Below are 21842 nucleotides of genomic sequence, written 5' to 3'. Positions count from 1 at the left end.
TGTAACTTTGTCTAAAGCACTGCACTAAGAACCACAATGTGTTACCGCCGCGTTTTTGTTTTTTTTTTGTGTTTTTTTTTTGCTGCTGGATGTCTCATGGGGCCTTAGCCATAGATTGGTTTTGGAGCTGCTCTGCTTCTGAGCAGACGGAAGCCATTTTGAATGTGTTGATATCCTCTGAAATAGTACAGTGAACTTGGTAAGGATTGATTGCTGCTCCTTGCCACTGGCAGAGAACAGGTTAACAGCTGCTATAAATCAATTAGCACCATTAAAAAATAATAATCCACATGTCTGCTCACACGTTCATTCTTATTGGGTCCTGTCTTCTCAGGGTGTCTCCCTGTCCTCAGTAGACAGAACTACAGGATTTTTCGGAACTTTTAAAATATCAATAATATTTATTAAAAATAAATAAATGGCTCATTTTTACAAAGACTCATTCTTTATAGATTGTAAGATCTCACAAGCAGGGCCCTCTCTCCTATTGTGTCAGTTATTGTATTACTCTGTAATGTATCTTTCTGTCTATACATGAACCTTATGATTTGTAAAGTGCTGCAGATTATATAAGATAAGCATAAAACATAACATACCGTAACTCATATAATAAGTATATTTTCTTAATAGCAATAAGTACTATTCATAAATATGCCCCTGCAGGAGGAGTATTGTGGTTCCCTGATGCATATCATGGCTTATTTATGTGCTTTTCCAGGTAACTGCTACCTGACACTTAAAAGGAATGTAATAAATACCACTTTTCAGGTAGCTCCTTCTAAATACACCTTATCTCTCTTTTATAAAGCATTACAGCTTTGCAGTCCCTGTGTGATTCCTGTGTGACCTTTGGATGCAGACTGGATACAGGTTAGTTCTTTGCAGCAGTTGACGCCAAGCATGTGTGGGTGTGGCTTTATGACTGTGGAAAATCATTCCCAGCAACTGGAAGTGCAGAGTACTGGGCGTTTCACCAAACATTCGGCCCACTGTTAATACGCCTTTGAATAGTGACCTTTATGATATAGCTGTTCTTTTGTTGCCAAGCTTGTTTTATTACGTAATACTATGTATTTTACATGACTGTGGTTGCTTTTGCTTCTATATTATTATTATATGTTATACTAGAAACTTGTTATACAGCATCGTCCCTCTTCTGATTTTATTGAGCACTTTTTTTTCCCCTAAATTGATTGCTATTCCAAAAATGTATCATCTAAGTTACGCTGGCTGTTGCAACTTGCAAAATGTGTATTATGATCACCATTTGTGTGCTGTGCCTAAGGACACATAAAATATATGCTGCTGAGATTAACTATAAAGAATGTTTCCCACTTGAGGACATTCCTCATATGTTTTAAAGAGGATTCGTCGCTAAGTACAAAATAAAATACACCATACATGATTGGGTTGTTGCTTTCACCCTGAACAATTTGTCATATATATATTTTTTAATTCAAAATATATGGATCCTGGATGATTGTATGTAAATGAACTCATAGTCTCCAAGTTGGCAGGAACCTTTTTGTTTGTCTCTTAGAAAATAAAGGGTTACAACTAGGGCTTGGCGGTTATGACCCAAATCACAATCATGATTGCTTGAAAACTTTTCTTTGATTACGATCAATTAAAGCTTATTTTCAGTGGAATTTTAGCAAAAATGGATTCTCCAAAACCAGAAGCCTCTTTTAACCCTTCCCATACTATTACGGCAGATATTGGGTGTTTTAAATATGGTGACCGCTCAGCTCCTGCCATAGCTTTTGCTATATTATACAGCAGAGACCTGGTGGCAATCCGGATTGTGGGCATTAATCTAATCTCCCTGGCGCCATTTTGGTGTGAATTGCCAACCCCAGGAGTGAAATTGAAGGCTCTCAGGCATGCTATTATATATGGAGTATTACAGACTGCTCCCTTCAGCCTATATTAGAATCTTAGCAGTTTTATAATACTATGCATTAGTGATCAGACCCTTGGGTTTCAAGCCACCCAGAAAGATTTAATAACATTTTAAGTAATAGACACCCCAAAATGGTGTAATTAGAAAATGCATATTATCTTACAAAACAACAAGCCTTTATATGGCTACATCACAAGAAAAAAAAAAAATATAGTTATACAATGTGATGGCAACCCCAAATCAACAAAATCGGCTGTGGCAGAAAGGGAATGTATAAGCTGTGTGAGCGTATATCAGGGTATGCCCCAGATTTAGAGCTTGCAATGGAAGAGTCACCAGAAGTGACCCCTACCCCCCAATCATAGGAGCTACTGGGAAAATAATAGGGAATTTGGTGTCCCAGTGTACTCCACACAGATTTTTGGGGTCACTCCCTAGGGGATTAAACTTTACTGGTACCTTAGAAACTCTGCAAACGTGACATGGCATCCAGACTCCAAACCTCAAAATGCTCACCATACCACTTAGTGTAGTTTGCAAAATGGGGTCACTTTTTGGGGGTTTCCATTGTAATGATAATTAAGGGGCTCCACAAATATGACATGTCACCCAAGAATTATTACAGCGAAATCTTCTCTTCAAAAGCAGGACTATTAAAAGATGAAACCAATATAAAGCACAGATAGGGTAGATAATATTTATTAATGTATTTGGGTGGTATGGCTATCTGTCTGAAAAGCAGAGCATTTCACATTTTGAAAAATGCTAATTTTTCCAAATTTCCCTCAAATTTCCTTTATTTATTTTTAATAAATAAATGCAAAGAATAGTGGTCAATATATACCATTACCATGAAGTACAATGTTTCATGAAAAAACTGTCTCAAAATCATTTGGACAAGTTATAGCGTCAAGTTATTTCCACATATAGTGACACCTCAATTTTGAAAAACGGGGCCATGTGCTTAAGGGGTTAATTCATATTATTTCTTGAATGTATATTATTTATATCTCTTATCTATATTTATAGTTATTTTATTGCTCCTATTGTAACTATTCACAACATGTTTTAATAGCATACTGAGCGAGCCAGATCAGGCCTGGTTCACATCTGCGTTCGGTATTCTGTTCGGAGAGTCCGCTTAGGGACCCCCAGAATAGAATACCGAATGCATTAAAAAGTGGTTATCTAAGATACCACTTGGACTCCATAGACTATAATGGGGTCTGTGTGTTTTCTGTGTGGTGTCTGTACAAATAATGTTTGCAGTACTTTTCTCTCTGCATGGTTTGTGCAGACACTGCACGGAAAACACACAGACCCCATTATAGTCTATGAGGTCCATGCGCTTTTTTAGCTAACCCCTTTTTAATGCATTCGGTTTCCGTTTGGGGTGGTCCCCAAGCAGACTCCCCGAATGTAAAACCGAACGCAGATGTGAACCAGGCCTCAGTTAAACATAGTTGCATTTATGTTTTATTTACCTAAAATGCATTCAGTAAGTTTTCAGACCTTTTTACTCTATTCACTGTTTTTGTTAGGTTTCTGCACATAATATCTCAGTGAAAACAGGTTGGGGATTCCTCAAGGCCATATTTTATGCAGGTCTTTATGTCTCTTCTTCTAGTTTACTCCACCTACGGTTTGGCCGAACGACTCTTCATATTCTCCTCTGTCGCTGAGTTGTTTGCGTCCACACAATACCTTTTAATGGCATATTTTTCCTCACTAGACTTTCAACCCTGTTGCATGAGAAAACCCTACAAGGTTGGGTCGGCAATTTTTTTTATTTTTTCTTAAACCGGTTGCTTCTAGTCTAAAAATCATGAGTTGCTTAGATTGCTCCATTGCTACTCATTCTAATGTGGATTCACACTGAAAGTCTCCGATTTGCCGATTTGCTGCACGCTAGGGCTATGCGTGTCATTTCCATACAAGGAAGCTCTCCTCATAACAGGGCAGGTGTCTGTAATAAAGTTGCCATTCAGTGTAATGTGCATTATGTCATTCTCTCAAGTGCTTCTTCCACTTGTTTGCTTCCTAATTTTACTGCATGATGTCTTGTCAGAGCTTGTTTGCACTGTGGTATTCCTTTAACATCCCAGGGTTTTGCAGTCAGTGCAAGTTCTTGTTTGGGGTAGATCATTTGACCTTAATTTGGTCTGAAGCAAATTACCTTTACAACTGTCAGTAGCACCATGTGTTAAACCTGTTGGGACAGAGTCTTTGGCAAGTAATGTCCATGCATTTTTCTTCACTGACACTGAATCCTAATTATGCACGGTTAAAATGTCACTTGCTGGGCCATCAAGACATGATTTTGCTTAGAGAGCCAAGCGGAGTATATAAAAGAGGTATGTAAGTGCCGCTCAGGCTGTATTTAAAGGAAATGGAAGTTTATTATCTTTGGATGGAGGAGAGATTTCTTATGTTTGTTTTATACATATGTATGACATGTACGGGGGTACTTTGTACCAAACAGGAGATCCATCTGTACAGTGTGCATGATACCAACAGTGTGGATGTATAAACCAGCAGACTCTTTACATCCTTGTTATGGGCTTCATATGGTCATCCTGTTCTGTTTTCGGTATTGATAGCATATTTTCTATATAGCAGTCACTGAAGCCTAAAATATGTACACTCTCTTACTTTGTGTATTTATGGTTTAGGTGTATAGGAAAAAATTCCTTTTGTATGGCCTCAGTTGTAGATGACACTCGGTGTATGCAGTTTTCAGTGGGGCAATTGGAGTAAACCACTGCAAGAGAGCCCTAGCTGTATCTTATCCCCATGGAGAAGATAAGAAGCAGGCATTGACTATTATCATGTCCAATATTTGTTTTCTATCCGTAATCATCTGTTGGTGAAATGTCAGGTGGGCCCCATGCCATTATATAGTTGTCTAATCCTATTGAAATTGTGTTCAGCTAACTTTTCCCTAGAGTGTATTGTTATGTAGCTGCTGTATAAGGCTAAGGTCACATCGTCACTTGGGTTTCTGTTCTTTGGGTCCACTTGGAGACCTGAAAAAACGGAATCTGCTTTAAAAGCGGTTACCTGTGGACTCCATAGACTATATTGGGATCTGCTGGGCCTCTGCCTGAACAGTTTGGAAAAAAAGTCCTGCTTGCAGGAATTCTCTCTCTTCATTTTTAAAGCAGAGAGGGGAACGGAATCCCCAAGCATTCACTGAGCGCAGATGTGAGCGAAATGTTACTCACAACTAAATTGTGAACTTATCTTTGGTCAGTATTTTTTTTTTATGAACTTGCATTCGAATTGAGCCTTAAGCAAGACTGACCCAAGTATCATCCTGTAGGAAATGGATAGAATCCACTATTGAGCAGGACAAACTGTGTCTTAGCTAGGTCTCACGGTTTTTCGACCTGCGTCAGAATGCAGGAATCACATTTCAAAGTGCTTTCCCGGTGGCACAGATCACCAAAATGGCTACATGATCATAATCTGTCTGACTCTGATCTATGTTGGCACTGCGGAGAATGAATTGGCTCTTATGTTCACCTCTGGTGGATGTGCAAGAAAATAAAGCCCTTTTGGCAACAGATAGCAGAGCAGATAGATCTTATAACTAATGACTGTCCCAAACTGACGCCCACGCTGGTGGTGTTCTCCATCCCCCAAGGCCAATACATACATTTGAAACACTTCTAGAAGTGGCCAAATCCCTGATCCCGCTTTTCTGGCTCAAACAAGAACCCCCCCCCCCCCCCCTTAAATTGTAGCATGAGACAGTTCACCAGATATACCGGTTTGAGTAAATTATTAGCTGGACGAATAGACAACATGACCTCTTCCTGAATGTTTGGGCGCCCTGGCGCAGATTCTTGGAGGCTGTTGCCCAAAGCGGCCCTTCGTAATGAAGGATTGATGCCTTATACTCACTGCACTCCATAACAATTTACAGTAGAGTGATTCAGCAAGCAATCCAAAAGAGGCCTTTTGGGAAGTTAGGGGTCAGATAAAGATAAGGAGAGGGGTAATGGTAGGAGGGGTATGGAGGGACATAGGAAAACAGTAATGTGATACAAAGGTAACAGACACAGTAATAATAACGTAATCACCTTTGATCAGAATTTTAATCAGTTTTCATGTAGCTATTCAAACCTTTTGGATGATGACTCCAGAGGTTAGAATGAGCCTGACCCTGTTGCTAGGCCTGGCTGTTGTTTATTTACTTGTTAGTTTGTAGAAATGTAAGATGATCCATAACTGTATTAAGTCAGAGCTTCAGCAAGCCAAGTGTAAATAACACTCAGCAAATAACAGTAAATTTATCTTTATTTTTTGCTTTTGCAGATTTCTTTTTATATTCAGCATTTCTTAAATTATCACACTTAGCCAGGATTCTGTCCCCTGGTAATTGTTGATTCCAGTTGGAAATAGTTGTATGTTGCTACATGTAATAAACATGTGGTGAACTATGAATGAATGATGTCACACTCACATGTATTGGACTGCGCATGTACTAAATAATTGCTTCCTTTTCCTTGAATACTTAAAAGTACAGATAGCCCCAGTGTAAGTGAAGCTGTACAAATAGGAAATGGTTGTGAAAGATTTTGATTTGTAATCTTGTCCCAAGAGTGAACTATTTTGACTTCTGCTAGAGACTGTTTAAAGGGAATCTGTAGCTAGAAAATTACCCACTTTTTTTAAAACAAGTTTTATGTTTACCATATTTATAAAGAATGTTTAGTGAGGTTTGTTATGTCATGTTATTATCTGTATCCTATTAAATTCTCAAAACTCCTGCAGTTCTTTCACTTTGCGCTTTCTGTAACATTTTTGGCAGCAGCCACCTAACTTATCAGCACACTGGTGACCATAGCTGTGACTTATATGTAGATCAGACACAGAATCCACCAGTCACAATAGGTTATTTCACAGCTTTTACAGCTCCAGACCATTGTGTTTATGGCTCATGTTCCATTTCCAGAAGACAAAATCACAAATTATTTTAGACACAGTGGCAGGAGTTGGAATTGCAGTATTTTTAGGATTTTTTTTTTTTTTTTTAAATATAGATAACATGGAAAATTAGAAACCTCACCATCAAAAGCCTTAAAAAAAATATTTAACATAAAAACGTGATTTAAACAATAGGTGATTTCCTGGCACCACCTTACTTTTAAGTAAAGACGTAATACTTCAATGCACTTGGCAAGAATTTAGTTTGCAGCTCAAGCCCAACGGAATTTACTAACGCTGGGTTCACACCTGCGTTCATGTCTCCGTTCTATGGCAGAAGACGGAAACCATAGACCGGATCCGGCCGTGAGCGGCGGTGAGCGTTTTAGGCTCTCCGCCGCGAAACCGGATTTTTTTATCCGGACACAGAGTACTGCATGTCCGACTCTGTGTCCGGATTATAAAACCCTGTTTCGCGGCGGAGAGCGCAAAACGCTCACCACCGCTCACAGCCGGACAGCTTTCTCACCCATTCAAATGAATGGGTGAGAAAGTCTCCTGCAGGCTTCCGTCTCCTGCATCTGTTTTATGCAGGAAACGGAAACCTGCAATAAGGACAGATGAACGCAGATGTGAACGAGCCCTGATGACCCAACTGTGTCAGTTTTTTTGGTGTAAATGTGGTGCATTCTTGGTACATGACCCATATTGTGTGTTCGGTGCACCCCCTTCGCTACTTTTTATCAGCTGAGTTTTTGTTAAAGGGAAATATAGGGCAGCACGGTGGCTCAGTGGTTAGCACTGCAGCCTTGCAGCGCTGGAATCCTGGGTTCAAATCCTGCTAAGGGCAACATCTGCAAGGAGTTTGTATGTTCTCCCCGTGTTTGCATGGGTTTCCTCCGGGTACATGCATACAACCTCTACTTTTACAGTCTATGGGATTGATGGTCAACTGCTGTATTTGTATCTGTGATGCATATACTTTGAATGGAGAAGTAGTCCACATACTCTACCCCTGTTTTAGGAACTCTGTTCTCTTGATGAACAGGGGTCCCAGCGGTTGGAGCCCCACAGATCCTGTAGATCTTAATCCTAAAGTGTGCCTCCAAATATAAAACATTTCTTTCATAAATTAATAGTACAGGTTAATATAAAAACTTTGTAAGTCCCCGTTCACAGTGTAGAAAATGAAGCAGAATTAAATTTCTACCCGCCAGGCTTTTCGATTGGAATGCCAATGCATGGCCAGAGCCTCTTTATAAAAGACTTGGGCCCTGCACCAGTTGGGGCCTTTTTTTTTTTTTTTTTTTTTAATAAATGATTGTCCAGGATAAATTTATATTTTAACCATAAGGCCCCAATGTTCCCCCTTCCAACTTTCTAAATAACATTTATTATTCATTTTTCTTAGCTTTATTGTAATATATGTTGGTCATGTGACCTAAATAAATTACTTTTTTTTTTTTTTTTTTTTTGCCTTTCCGCTGATATTCTGGGGTCTTGGTCTAATGGATATCCCACCCTGGAATGTCAGTGGTAAGAAGTCCACCACCCAGTTCCATTATAGTTAGGGCCTGTTCACACGGGCACAGAGGGGACGGATTATGGTGCGGAATCCATGCCAAAATCCGCCCCCTCAAAATGGTGGTCTATGTAGACCGCTAGCGTTTTCTTTTTTGCCGTTAGTGGAAAAAGGAGCGACGACCTTTCTTGAGGCGGATTCCGCCTCAGAAAGTCAATACAAGTGAATGGAAGGCGGAAACACAACGCGTTTTTTTACGGTCCATTCACTGTCCAGGAGGGAAAAACCGCCTGACGTTTTCTGAGGTGGGTTTTTACCAAAAAATGCTACAAGGTCCAAAAGCCACTTCCTAATTAGGAAACATTTTTTTTCTGGACCAAATTACGCCACACGTAATTCACGTGTGAACTTGGCCTTACTTGTTCTTCCTGTGGGTATCTAGATCTTGGGATGTCATTATGTGGGCTGGCCACCTACGCATTCACAATAGAGCATGGAAGAGCTGCCAGCTGGTGATGAAGTCCAGAGGTGAAAGGAGGCAAAGGTAAATTTACTGGGATTAAGGGGCAGTTCAAAGAGGAGGCACTGGCTGGAACACCTCAGAAAGAGGAGTTGCCACCTGGCACCTCTGTAGAGTGGGTGGTGGGGAATCCTGCTGTTATGTAGCGCCGTATAATGGACTGTGCATGTGCAATCCATATTATACTGTGCGGGGGCCATTGTGGATCGTTATACTGTGGTGGTGATTAAAATGTTACGGCCAATGGAGAAAGATATAGAGTAAGTGAAATCTAGGAGTCTAAAGATGGCTGCTGACTGGCTAAATTCCCTTTACTGTAAATAAATGTTCCTAGGTTGTGTGTTCATGAATTTCATGTGAACACTATATCACAGCTTCCAACAGGTGTTGTTATTTTATATGCAGTTTTTTTTTCCCTTCAAGTTCTGCAGGTTTTTTGTTAGTTTTTTTTTTTATTTAGAGGCAAGCTGAGATTCTGTGTCACCAACAATTAAAGTGTTTTTCTGTTGCAGTATATTTACTCAGTTTTTACATTTTGTTTTCATGTATTGGATTAGTATCTATGTGGTGACTGCTGGTAATGCTTTATGCTCAGGGTGGAGACTTGGGTGACTCACTGGTGTAGGAAGTTTCCTACAAGACGAATCTCAGTACAGAAGGCAGTTCTGGAGCCTGTGAGCATGTCTTATGTTGTGTGTTTATGGAATGGGCTGACATCTCCATCAAGAATTTGGAGCATCTAAAGCAGTGTTTTCAACCAAAAGGTTTATTGTGGTCTATAATAATGAACATGTCACAGATGTCGTCTTCTTGAAAAAGAGTGAGGTGAATTTTCTTCATAAAAAACCAAAAACAAATCAGTCACACATAAACACTGTATTGCATGTAATTCTTTGTATAAGAATTTCTGTACTTGGTTAGTGTGGCTACACTATACGTGCTTGAAGTACTTGTGTAGTGAGTAAGAAATGCATCTGTCACATAGAAGAGCTTGGACTATGGATGTGTATCAGCAATATGAATCCCCTTCTCATTTATCATCTGTAGTATTCTACCATTTATACAGTAGTCAAGCAGATACAGCTTGCGCAGAGTTCCAGGCAGCAGCATACTGCAGGTGTGTCTCAGGCTTTCTAGGATAATGTTTTGTGCTTGTTATTGTTTCCATTTTCAAGAAAATCCACTTTTTATTCTTATGCAAATTAGTCGAAAGGGTCTTTAGGGCATTTCTTTTTTGTTCTCCTTTATAGATAACCACTAGAGATGAGCGAACACTAAAATGTCCGAGGTTCGAAATCCGATTCGAACAGCCGCACACTGTTCTGCTGTTCGAACGGATTTCGAATCGCATTATAGTCTATGGGGGGAAATGCTTGTTTCACGGTTAGGCAATATTCGATAAAATTATACTTACCAAGTCCACGAGTGACGGTCGGGCTGGATTCCCCTTGAAGTCTTCTCCCGGCGCAGCGCCCCCGCGTCGTCTTCCAGCTGGAATTCACTCTGCCTAGGCATCAGGGCCTAGGCAGAGCCGACTGCGCATGCGCGGTCGGCTCTACCGGCCCGACGTCTGAGCAGAGCCGACTGCGCATGCGAGGCCATGCCCGCGCATGAGCAAAGCCGACTGCGCATGCGAGGCCATGCCCGCGCATGCGCAGTTGGCTCTGCCTAGGCCGGATGCTTAGGCAGAGTGAATTCCAGCCGGAAGACGCCGCTGGGACGCTGCACGGAGAAGACTTCTAAAGGTAAGAGAAAAACCAGCGTCGATTGGCAGAATGTATAGCATACTGCCAATCAATGCTGGTTCTGCATCGAACCTTAAACTTCGAACAGCTAGTAGTGTTCGATCGAGTACGAGTATTTTGAATACCGTAGTATTCGATCGAACACCTACTCGATCGAACACTACTCGCTCATCTCTAATAACCACCCCTAACTGCAGACAAAGTGGGAGATGTAATTTAAAGGGATTCTACCATTAAAACACTTTTATTTTTCTAGTTGACACGTAGGAATAGCCTTAAGAAAGGCTATTCTTCTCCTACCTTTAGATGTGTTCTCCGCGCTGCCATTCTGTAGAAATCCCGATTTTCGTCAGTATGCAAATGAGATCTCTCGCAGCACTGGGGGCGGACCCAAGCACTCAAACAGCACTGGGAGCATCCCCAACGCTGCGAGAGAACTCTCCAGCAACACCTCCATCTTCATCTGGAACGTCCTCTTCACGTGTCTTCTTCCGGCGCAGACGGTCAAACTTGTAGAGCAGAGCCGGCTGCGCACGCTCAGAGGCCACAAGAAAATGCCCGCTTTCTTACTGTGTAGGCATCGCTGGAGAGTTTTCTTGCAGCATCTCATTTGCATACCGACGAAAACCGGGATTTCTATGGAATGGCAGCACGGAGAAGCTATCTAAAGGTAGGAGAAGACTAGCCTTTCCTAAGGCTATTCCTACGTGTCAACTAGAAAAAAAACTGTTTCAATGGTAGAATCCCTTTAATCAATGGGTAGAAGAGATGGACAGCAGAATCTCCCCTAAAGCCCTTTTCAGCTAATTTGTATAAGAATAAAATGGAGCTGCAATTGTCTATATTCAAAGACTTCTAAGTCTTATCATACCGGCCCAAAGCATTCTGGTAGCAGTAGCAGCCTGTTGCCATACAGGCCCAAAGCCTGTGCTAGCAGTAACAGGCTATTACTACTACCACAGGTTTGGGCCTATATGGTAATATCCCAGACCACGTGACATCTGGGATATTACCATATAGGCCTGAAGCTGGCTAGGATTAACATGAGCACAAACAGAATGTCATGCATTTTCCCCCCTCGGCTTATATACGAGTCAATAAGTTTTCCCCGGTTTTTGTGTTAAAATTAGGGTGGTCGGCTTATATTCGGGTCGACTTATACTCGAGTATATACGGTAATTGACATGATGGTGGCTGGATCTGTGCTATAATATTTCTTGACTTACAGCATTTACAGCTTGGCAGAATTTGTATAAGGCAAGGTTCACATCTGCGCCTGATCTCCGCAGTGCTCTCCTCTCCGCATATTTCGCTTTTTTATGTGGAAAACCGGTGGACCCCATTATAGTCTATGGGTACGTGGTTTTTTGAAGGTAACTGTTTTTTTAAGCAGATTAGATTTTCGTTCAGGGTGTCCCCAAGTGTACCCCTCCCCCGAACAGAAACCCAAATGCAGACGTGAACCTAGCCTAAGCAATGTTTATTGGCAATGTTGCTTGCTTTGCAGAGAACATGAAAAGTTTTCATAACTGTATAGACTTGAAGCACTCAAGCCTGCGTTCACATCAGCGTTGTCTCTGCACATTATAAGTTTTTGACGGATACTCATTGACGCAAAAAAGACAGACTAAAAAATATTATAATTATTAAAAGTATTGTTCACCCTGGGTTTTGACCCTTTTTTACGGGGAGGGGAAGGGTGACTGTTTTACCTTTTCAAGCATAACAGATGTTTCTAGTGACTAAAGCTTGTACTTTGGAAGGAGCAAAACAAAATTGGTCATTTAGTATTTTGTTGCAGGGTTGGTGTTTTGAACTTTGAAAATGGTCTGCTATGTTAAAGATTAGCTTTCTAAAGCAAATTTGCAAGTCTAGCATTCTTTTAAATGAATTATTTTTATTTCATCTCCAAGCAAACCTATCAGGGCTCACATGCTGTCCTTATCACATCTAAGAGGATTTGTTATGGTATAAAAATATGTAGTGTGAGCGCATTCCGCTCTAAGTATCATCATATTAAAGTCCAAATTAGTAGTGATGGGTATATGAGCTGGCTCAGACAAACACACACAACTAGATAATGTATATATTGAGTTGTGTTAAAGAGGACCTTTCACCACCTGGGTCACATGCGGTTTTATATACTGCTAGAAAGCCGACAGTGCGCTGAATTCAGCGCACTATCGGCTTTCCTGTTCTGTTCCCCCGGTAAAGAGCAATCGGTGCAGGTACCGTAGCTCTTCGCTGTCAGAGGGGTGTTTCTGACAGCAGCATCTATTGCACTATACTGTGAGAGGGGGCACTCTTTACCGCCCAGCGATTACGCTGAGCGGTAAGGAACGCTCCCCCCCCATGACTTGTCTATGGACGAGTACTATCAGGAGGGAAGGGGGGTGTTCCTCACTACTCAGCATCTTCACTGGGCGGTAAGGAACGCCTCCTCTCACAGTATAGCGCAATAGACGCTACTGTGAGGAGGGGCATTCATGACTGACTGACACTAAAGAGCTATGGTACCGACACTGATAGCTCTTCACAGGGGGCACAGAACGTGAAAGCCGATAATGAGCTGAATTCAGCGCACTGTCGGCTTTCTAAAGTTGTATTACACTGCATGTGCCCCAGGTGGTGAAAGGTCCTCTTTAAATGGCAGGAAAAGGTAACGTTTAAATACATTATACAGTGTATTATACAGGGTGATATAGTGTATACAAAGAAAAGGAGGGATTAGTATAATTAGCATAACATGATTGGTTGTAAAGTTTTAACTCAGGTCTGGCACATATCTATTGCATAATGCACAGCCTAGCAATGATGCTGAGCTGTGAGGAATGCCCCTCCCCCCCAATACTGGTTCCTCCCCTTCTTGCTGTCTGCCAACCGTCCATACCTTTGTCATTGAGTGTGTACCGGCACGCCCACTCTATTGCACAGGCACTGGCAGACATCAAGAATAGGAGCTGGCTGGCCCCACAGAAGGAAGTGATCTCTCGTGCCCAGAAGATCTGGACAGGAAGACAGGGAAGTATGATGAGGTGGACTGAGTTAGTTAGTTGGGAAGGGCTAGTAGTGGGCGGACTAACTAGGGGAAAGTGGAAGGGGGTGTGAGAGAGGGAGTTGGAGGGAGTAAGATGGGGAGGCAGTGCGAGTCAGCACTGAGTGAAGTGCAATGCATCATGGTAGTTGTAGGAGAACAGAACAGGATGCTACCCATGTAAACAAATACAGAAGATGCCAGGAGCTCCAAGAGAAACTCAGAAATCGCTCAAAACACTGCTAAAGTTATTTGGTTGCTGTTATTAACCTATTAATAGCACTAACAGGTCTTTTTTGCCTGGAAAATCCCTTTAATTGGTCAACTTAACAACAAAGTTTTGACACACGTGTTGTGTGTGGACTGGACTGATGCTGATTCAATGTTTGCTAAGGGGTATGTTTTTATTTGCCTGTTTATACCTTCATTCTGTGTAGCTGCTGACAGTAAACAGGTCGATCCTTCTTTTAACTGTAAGCATTTTCATGCACCTGACTAATAATGATTCACTGTCTGTTTACAGCACTTGCATCACTGTTAGATAATGTAGTTCCGGCACTGGAAGCAGTTATTGAAACTGCTGGAAAAATGTATGTCAGTGGAATTGCCTCAAAAAGTTTTGATATCAGTGATATCATCTTATAGACGCTGTCAGACACTGTTTATCCAAAGATAAAAGCTGTTTTAGTGTTAACACAAATTAGGCAATACTAGCCAAGATAGCGATAACACTGTATGACATACAGTATACGGAGACCCCACCCCCATAGAAACCACAATATTAACGCCCACTTGGCTAGTATACCAAAATTAGCATCAACACAAAAAGGGCTTATGCCTTTGGAATGGTTGTAGAGATTTGGATAAACAAAACGCCATAATGCTTAGGGTGCCAGCACCATATTATGTATGTTATTGGGATTTACAGCCCTTGTAACAGGTCCTTTTAAATCAATTCTTTTTACAAGTTAGGGCTCGTTCACATCTGCACCCGGGGTCTCCGATTTCAGGTTTCTATTTCTTGCCCGAAACTGGGCAGGAGACGGAAACCTGCAGGCAAGTGTCCGGCTGTGAGCGCCAGTGAGCGTTATGTGCTCTCCGCGGCGAAACAGTTTATTTTTTTAACCGGACACAATTTCAGACATGCAGGACTTTGTGTCTGGTTAAAAAAAAATGGTTTCGCCGCAGAGAGCACAAAACGCTCACCGGCGCTCAGGGTTGGACACGGTCTGACAGGTTTCTGCGGTTTCTGCAGGCAGAAGACGGAAACTTGAGACCGAGACGCAGGTGCGAACCGAGCGTCACATAGCTACAACCATTAACCAAAAGTCATAGTAACAAATTCTAATGCAATGGTGATATGTATCCAAGCGTTATAAATGAGTTGCAACATTGTTCTCCATCATCTTAAAGGGATTCTATCATTAAAAATATAACGTTTTATAAAGGCTATTCATCTCTTTATCTTGCAGGTCCTCCCCGTGATTTATTCAGCTTTTCTTTTTTTATGCTAATTATGCTCAGCACAGCATCGTTATCGCATTCAGCCCCGCCTCTGTCTTGTCTTTCTGACGCATCCTATGTGTTTCTCCTCCTCTTCGCTGCTTTAGCAGCTGGCCACTTCGATTCCCAAAGTGGCACTCGTCGGCTGCTGCTTTTTTTTTTTTTTTTTTTTTTTTTTTTTTTATTGATAGAATCCCTTTAATAATGTTTACTAACTTTGTTTCTTTTTGGTTGCCAGTTATTGCATTTACGTTGTACTCTGCATTTCAGGCACATGCGTAAAACAGAAAATGCGGCTGGAGACAATTTGGGTTGTGAAGCTGATGAGTTTTCAGATGAGGCTAATGCCGAAACGTTCTACGGCACCTCTCCTCCCAGCACTCCCCGACAGATGAAACGCATGTCAACTAAACATCAGCGGAACTGCACAGGGAGGCCCGCCGCTCGAACTCTATGTAAAGGTGAGTTACTGGGTAACAGTGACACATGTTGTGATTTTTATATTACTTAAAGGGGGTTGTCCACTTTCAGACCAATATTTAGAGACAAATGTTATGGTTTGTATAATACAAAGTTGTACAATTTTCCAATATACTTCCAATATACTTTCAATGCCTCACAGTTTTCTAGATCTCAGCTAGCTGTGTTTTATTGTGTTATTTCTAATGGATAAAACTCTGACCATGGTCATGTGATTTACAGTCCACGGTCATGTGATTTACAGTCCACGGTTATGTGATAAGTACACAGGTGCCGATCATTACAGTCACAGCACAGTAATCAGACACCTGCCTGGTAATCAGCTGTGCACGTGTGTACTGATGACATGACAATGGACCGTAAATCGACATCGCCATATGATGGCTAGATTTTTTTGTGAGGCAAGTTGTACTTTTTAATAAAACCATTTTGTGATACATATAAAACTTTATTATTTTACTTGGGAAGGGGGGGACAAAACAAATAGAAGTTCTGCAATTGTTCTTTTTTTTGGGTGGGGGCGTTTTTATGGTGTTCATTGTACAGTATAATGACTCTGAAGGTCTCCTGTGATCACTATTTATATTTTATTTCTATTGCAAATAAAAACACTTCAACCATTTCCAGACCGCCCATAGAGTATAAACGTCCGGGAAGTGGTTGCCTTGTTCTGACAGGACGTACCGGTACGTCCATTCAGAACACAGCAGCTGCACAAGATCGTGCAGCTGCTTTAACTGGGAGACGGCTGTAACTTCAGCCAGAGCTCCCAGAGAGAAGACAGGGAAGGTTTATTCCCATCCCTGCCTTCTTGATCGCTGTGTATACAGCTCTATAAGGTGTGTATACAGCATGCAGGAGGTTGTATTCCTCCTGCAACTGGGGCTAAATGTACCAGCCCCAGTTATAGGAGAAATCAGCCTCCAGTACAAACGAAAAGTGATCAGATGTCCCCAAAGGTCTTATGACCTTATCGGGACACCATCTGAAAAAAAATATAAAAAAAATGTTTTTTAAAAAAAAAAAAATATAATAATAATAATAATAATAATAATAATAATAATAAAAAAAGAAAAATAATACGCCAATAAAATGACGTTATTAAAGTGTATAGCCCCACACCCAACAACACCATATAAAATAAAAGTTACCGTAATGGAGAGGAAAAACTATTTTTTAAAGTTTTTCAGTTGCACTTTGTGTTATTAAATTAAAAAAAAAGAAAAGTGGAAACCAGACACAATTTCCCTCCTATTATGTTTATATTTTCCCAGATATAAAAAAAATTAAAACACATTCGAAAATAAAAACAACATAAAAATAAAGTCCTATGTGTCCCTGAAAAAAGACGCAAAAATTAGTTGAATGAGATGTATGAGAAAAATGTTACAGCCCTCTAAACAGCACATACAAAATAAACCTAAAATGTGTCTGGTCCTGGACCACAAAATAGCCCGGTACTAAAGTGGTTAAATAATTTATTTTTGCATCATCAGAATATAGATATATAGATTTTTTTTTTTTTTTAGTTGATCAAACTGGCAACTGCAGCAAGAATGTGGCGGCCAGGGTACTGCTTCTGATTGTGTGGGTACAGTGGCAGTGCCATGCAATCTCTATGATTTATATGTCCGTCAATACCAAGAATTTATGTGTTTAATACTAAGCTGCCTATTCAAGCAGTTAGATGCAAGTCCTTCTCATTAATGAGAACATAGCACGCACATTACCCGACATCCACCATATTTTCTGTCTTCAGAGTCCACTTTGAACTGCTGCTTGTTAATGTATGTACAGCATTTCTGTATTTGTATTCCTGTCGGGAACGCCCTTTTGACGGTGGAGAGGTACGGTACCGGCACCAATAGCTCTTTACCTGGGGCACAGATCTTGAAATCCAACAGTGCGCTGAATGCAGTGCACTGTCGGCTTTCTAGCGGTACATAAAACCGCACGTGCCCTAAGTGATGAAAGATCCTATTTACATTGAGATTTTTTTTTTCAGCATTTATAGATAAAGATGTTCTGCTAAAGTTTTAGTATTTCTTACAGCACACAAATTCCTGTTGCCAGTGACATTTACATTTATCCAGTCACAATGTAATTTTTTTTTTATTGCAGAGTTTGAATTTATGGCTCAAATAAATATTGCTGCCACAAATCTGGTTCATGATGTACATCTTAACCCTTCAGCGATTTTACACTTTTTAATGTGACTTTATATGTTGTACATGTGACTTTTAATTTTATTTTAGGGGTTGTTACTGAAGTGTTTTTTTTTTTTTTTTTTTTTTTTATTAACAAGGGGGGAGAAAATAGCAAGTATGCTTTCTGATTGATAATGGAGTGGGTGACAAGATGAACAAAAGCACAAGTGAAGTGACATGGGCAGGAGAATAATAGAAGCCTTCTTTTCTCCCTGTCACCTGCATGTGTTCTCCTGCACACTGGTTAAAGTGATAGCTGTGAGTATGTGTAGCTCACTAACCCATGAAATCTAGGTAGTCTACAGTAATAATCTTGGTCTTATTTAAAGAAGACCTTTCATGTCCTCATCAATGTGCAGTTGTGTATACCACTAGAAAGCCGGCAGTGCACAGAATTCAGGGCTGTCGGCTTTCTAGCTGTATATAAAGCCACACATTGATGAGGACATGTAAGGTCCTCTTTAAAACCAGATCAAGATCGCAGCTCTAACCCCTGCAGCTCTGGAATTAGAGCAGTGACTGCTCCTTTTGCAGTCTCCCTGTACGTTATCTGCTCAGGATAAACTGTAGTGTATTCTGCTTAAACCCCTGAGCAGGAGGCATTCAAAGCTGTGGTGGGGTTAAAGGGTTTTATCACAAAAGTTAGTTACCAATGGATAGCTCAAACCCCCCCACTGATAAGGAGAAATTTTAGTCACCGTGGTCAGTGACGCACCAGAGATAATCAAGTGCTGTAGTTCAGATATCTCTAGAACTCCCATTGAAATGAATTGAGGAGAGTACATGACAAAAGCCCCCCCCCCCCTCTTCTGATCAGTAGGGATTAGACCCCCTACTAATCTAAAAGCTTTCCCGATTCCACATGCTTGAGATATTTTGAGTAAAAAAAACAACTAAAAGCTGTAGAAGGGTTAAAACATTTTTACTTATATACACTTGGAGTATAGAGTAAAACATTTGGCCAGATGTAACTTTTTTTTTTTTTCTATACCTTTCAGAAAAGATGAGCACACCAAATCAGACAGCTCCAAAAGAGATAAATAAAAATTCAGATAACGTAGAGGATCACAGCTACCGTCAGGAAAAGAAGAACAGAGCAACGCTCAGGACAAATGAAAGAGATCGCAAGAAAAATGTGCAATGTTCTTTTATGCTGGATCCAAGCTGTGGATCGTTGCCAAAAAAATCTATACCAGATGTTGATCTTAATAAGCCTTACCTCAGCCTTGGCAGTAGCAGTGCCAAGCTACCAGTGTCTGTGCCTGTTCCTATTGCCAGGACAACACGACAGACCTCAAGAACAGACTGTCCAGCTGACCGCTTGAAATTTTTTGAGACTCTTCGTCTTCTGCTTAAGCTAACTTCAGTCTCCAAAAAAAAAGAAAGGGAACAGAGGAGTCAGGAAAACACCTCCTCCACATGGTTTAATAGATCACATGAACTTTTTTGGCTGGAACTACAAGCCTGGCATGCCGGTCGCAGCATCAATGACCAAGACTTGTATCTGTATACAGCTCGACAGGCCATACCAGAAATCATTAATGAAATACTCACTTTTAAGGTAAACTATAGGAGACTATTGACTGTCAGCAATGGGGAAGATCTCAATGGGACTTCTTCAGAGGGCACATGTACAGGCTCTCGTGATTCTGCTACAAGTGGTCACCCAAGCTACCATGACCACATCCAGAAACAAAGAATCTCTTTTGAGCAAGTAAAACAGATAATGGAACTTCTAGAGTATATTGAGGCACTTTACCCATCTTTACAAGCTCTCCAGAGAGACTATGAAAAATATGCTGCAAAAGATTTTCAAGCACGAGTGCAGGCACTCTGTTTATGGCTTAATATAACCAAGGACCTGAATCACAAGCTCAGGATTATGGGAACTGTTTTAGGTATAAAAAACCTTTCTGACATTGGCTGGCCAGTGTTTGAAATACCTTCACCACGTCCTTCAAATGGTCCAGAAGAAGAGAGCAATGACATGGAACACGAAGGAGTTATGAGCACAGAAGGCTCAGGAACTTGTACAGAAGAAAGTGAAGATGAAAAAGATGAGATGGACAATATGTGGGATGGCAGGCGGGATTCTGATAATAACGGTAACAACAATTTAAAGGTTCATTTTGACAAAGAGGACAGCCATCGTCAGAAATTGGATAGACTTGTTTTGGACGATGACTCTTGCTGGACAGCATCAGAATGCAGCCATGAAACTGGCTGTAGTAGGGATTGTTTAACTTCAATATACAGACCATTTGTGGACAAGGCATTAAAGCAAATGGGGCTGCGAAAGTTAATTATAAGGCTTCATAAACTAATGCATGGTTCGCTTCAGAGAGCACGCACAGCTTTGATAAGGACTGAACATAAACTGGAGGTTAGTGTACATGGGCTGTAGAACATATATTTGATTTAAAAAAAAAAGTTCATTATTAACAGGGTCAGCAGATCTATGTGTCATTGCATATGAGTTTAAACAGGATCGCTCAGCTCTCGTCACATGTCTGTTTTAGTAAACACACACATATTCCCCATTAAATAATATTTCTGGACCATCTCTGCATTTTACTGTTCTTTTATGTTTAATTAAATAATTTGAATACATTTACAACTGGGTATTACTAGTTGGGTACATGTCACTACATGGCCTGACAGTGTCAGACTGTGAAGGGACACACCCTCATTGGCAATGGCAATTGGCTAAGGCCCTATGGGACGTCCCACAGCAAAAAAGCACTGTGGGAAAAAAACGCGGCAGCAACGTTCTTCCCACAGTGCTTTAGATAGAAAGTTCGTAGAAGTTTCCTCTGCTGACTTTCTGTTACAAGTATACCTGTTACAATTGCGCATTTTTTTTTAAATGTCCGTTGACTGGTTCACTTTAAGGACACAAACAGCATCCACACATGTGGATTGTTTTTGATTCAATCCGCTATGATGCCAAAAAAAACTAACCCACTAAATAAGAAGAATGTTACATTGCAGAGATGCTTCAGAACTTTCTCATGGAGAATACCAGTTTCTACTAAACATGGTGTCAGGTTTATTAAAGCGGTCTAAAACTAAAACTGTTTTAGTTGCCTATAACAACCAATCACAGCGTAGCTTTAATTTTGTAATCTGCTCTTGAGAAAAAGTTGTGATTGGTTGCAAAACCTTTTGAATTTTAGACCATTTTAATTAGCTCTCCCCATGAAGTGGTGGCAGGTCCTCTTCAAAGAGGAATTTCTTAAGTAAGGTGAACTGTAAACAAAGACAGTCAGGTTCCCTTGAACTGTCAGGTAGGACATATATAATTGCTGGCTTACCCTATTAAAGGGTCAGTAAAGGAACACTCTAGTCACCACTTGTTGACAGCTGGACACCAAAGTGTCAGTTGATGTAAATTCAGCATCACATTTACCTTGTGATCCAAAGCTAAGCTTTTTCTAATTTTCCTAATATTGTACAACCCCCTGGTACCTTTCTTCAGATTGTGTACCATATAAAATTATTTTACAGTGCAACGTTTTGTAAAGATTGGAGAAAATGTATTTTTTTCATTTTAATCTTTTCAGTCTAGACATATCTTACCTGTGCCTAGGCCCTAAATAATAGATACAAATCATCCCCTTGTTTTTCAGTTGTTTTTTTTTTTTTTTTTTCTGCTTTTAGGTACATTTATTTTAAAACTGTTTCTGGGTAATAGGAGGAATATTTTGTATTGTTAGAAAATTACAGTTTGTACTTTATGTGATGGGTGAACAATTTTGTAATGTCATAAGAACAAATCTTTGAGGCTTTTATTCAATTCTAAGTGATGTCTGACTCTACTGCATTTTTAGCCTGTTGAACCTACCGTATATACTCGAGTATAATCTGACCCAAATATAATCCAACCCCCCCTAATTTTACCACAAAAAACTGGAAAATCTTATTGACTCGAGTATAAGCCTAGGGGGGAAATGCAGCAGCTGCTGGAAAATTTCAAAAATTAAAATGGCCGGAGTT

General features: G+C 40.5%; 1 protein-coding gene across 3 annotated transcripts in view; it reads left to right on the top strand.

Moving 5' to 3' along the window:
* Nucleotides 1-21842, top strand: part of MAP3K4 (mitogen-activated protein kinase kinase kinase 4) — a 91723-nt gene that overhangs the window by 8153 nt on the left and 61728 nt on the right. For 2 of the 3 annotated variants that reach the window (XM_075267847.1, XM_075267845.1), the window contains exons 2-4: nucleotides 809-870; nucleotides 15430-15620; nucleotides 18845-20229. In XM_075267847.1, coding sequence (XP_075123948.1) covers nucleotides 854-870; nucleotides 15430-15620; nucleotides 18845-20229 — 1593 coding nt within the window. In that variant the 5' untranslated portion in view covers nucleotides 809-853. The remainder of the gene's footprint in view (nucleotides 1-808; nucleotides 871-15429; nucleotides 15621-18844; nucleotides 20230-21842) is intronic. The other variant, XM_075267846.1, reaches the window with a different exon arrangement.

Source organism: Leptodactylus fuscus, chromosome 3 (genome assembly GCF_031893055.1).
Source record: "Leptodactylus fuscus isolate aLepFus1 chromosome 3, aLepFus1.hap2, whole genome shotgun sequence".
Lineage (NCBI taxonomy): Eukaryota > Metazoa > Chordata > Amphibia > Anura > Leptodactylidae > Leptodactylus > Leptodactylus fuscus.
The sequence above is the reverse complement of the archived record's forward strand: the minus strand, read 5'-3'. Positions and strand labels throughout refer to the sequence as shown.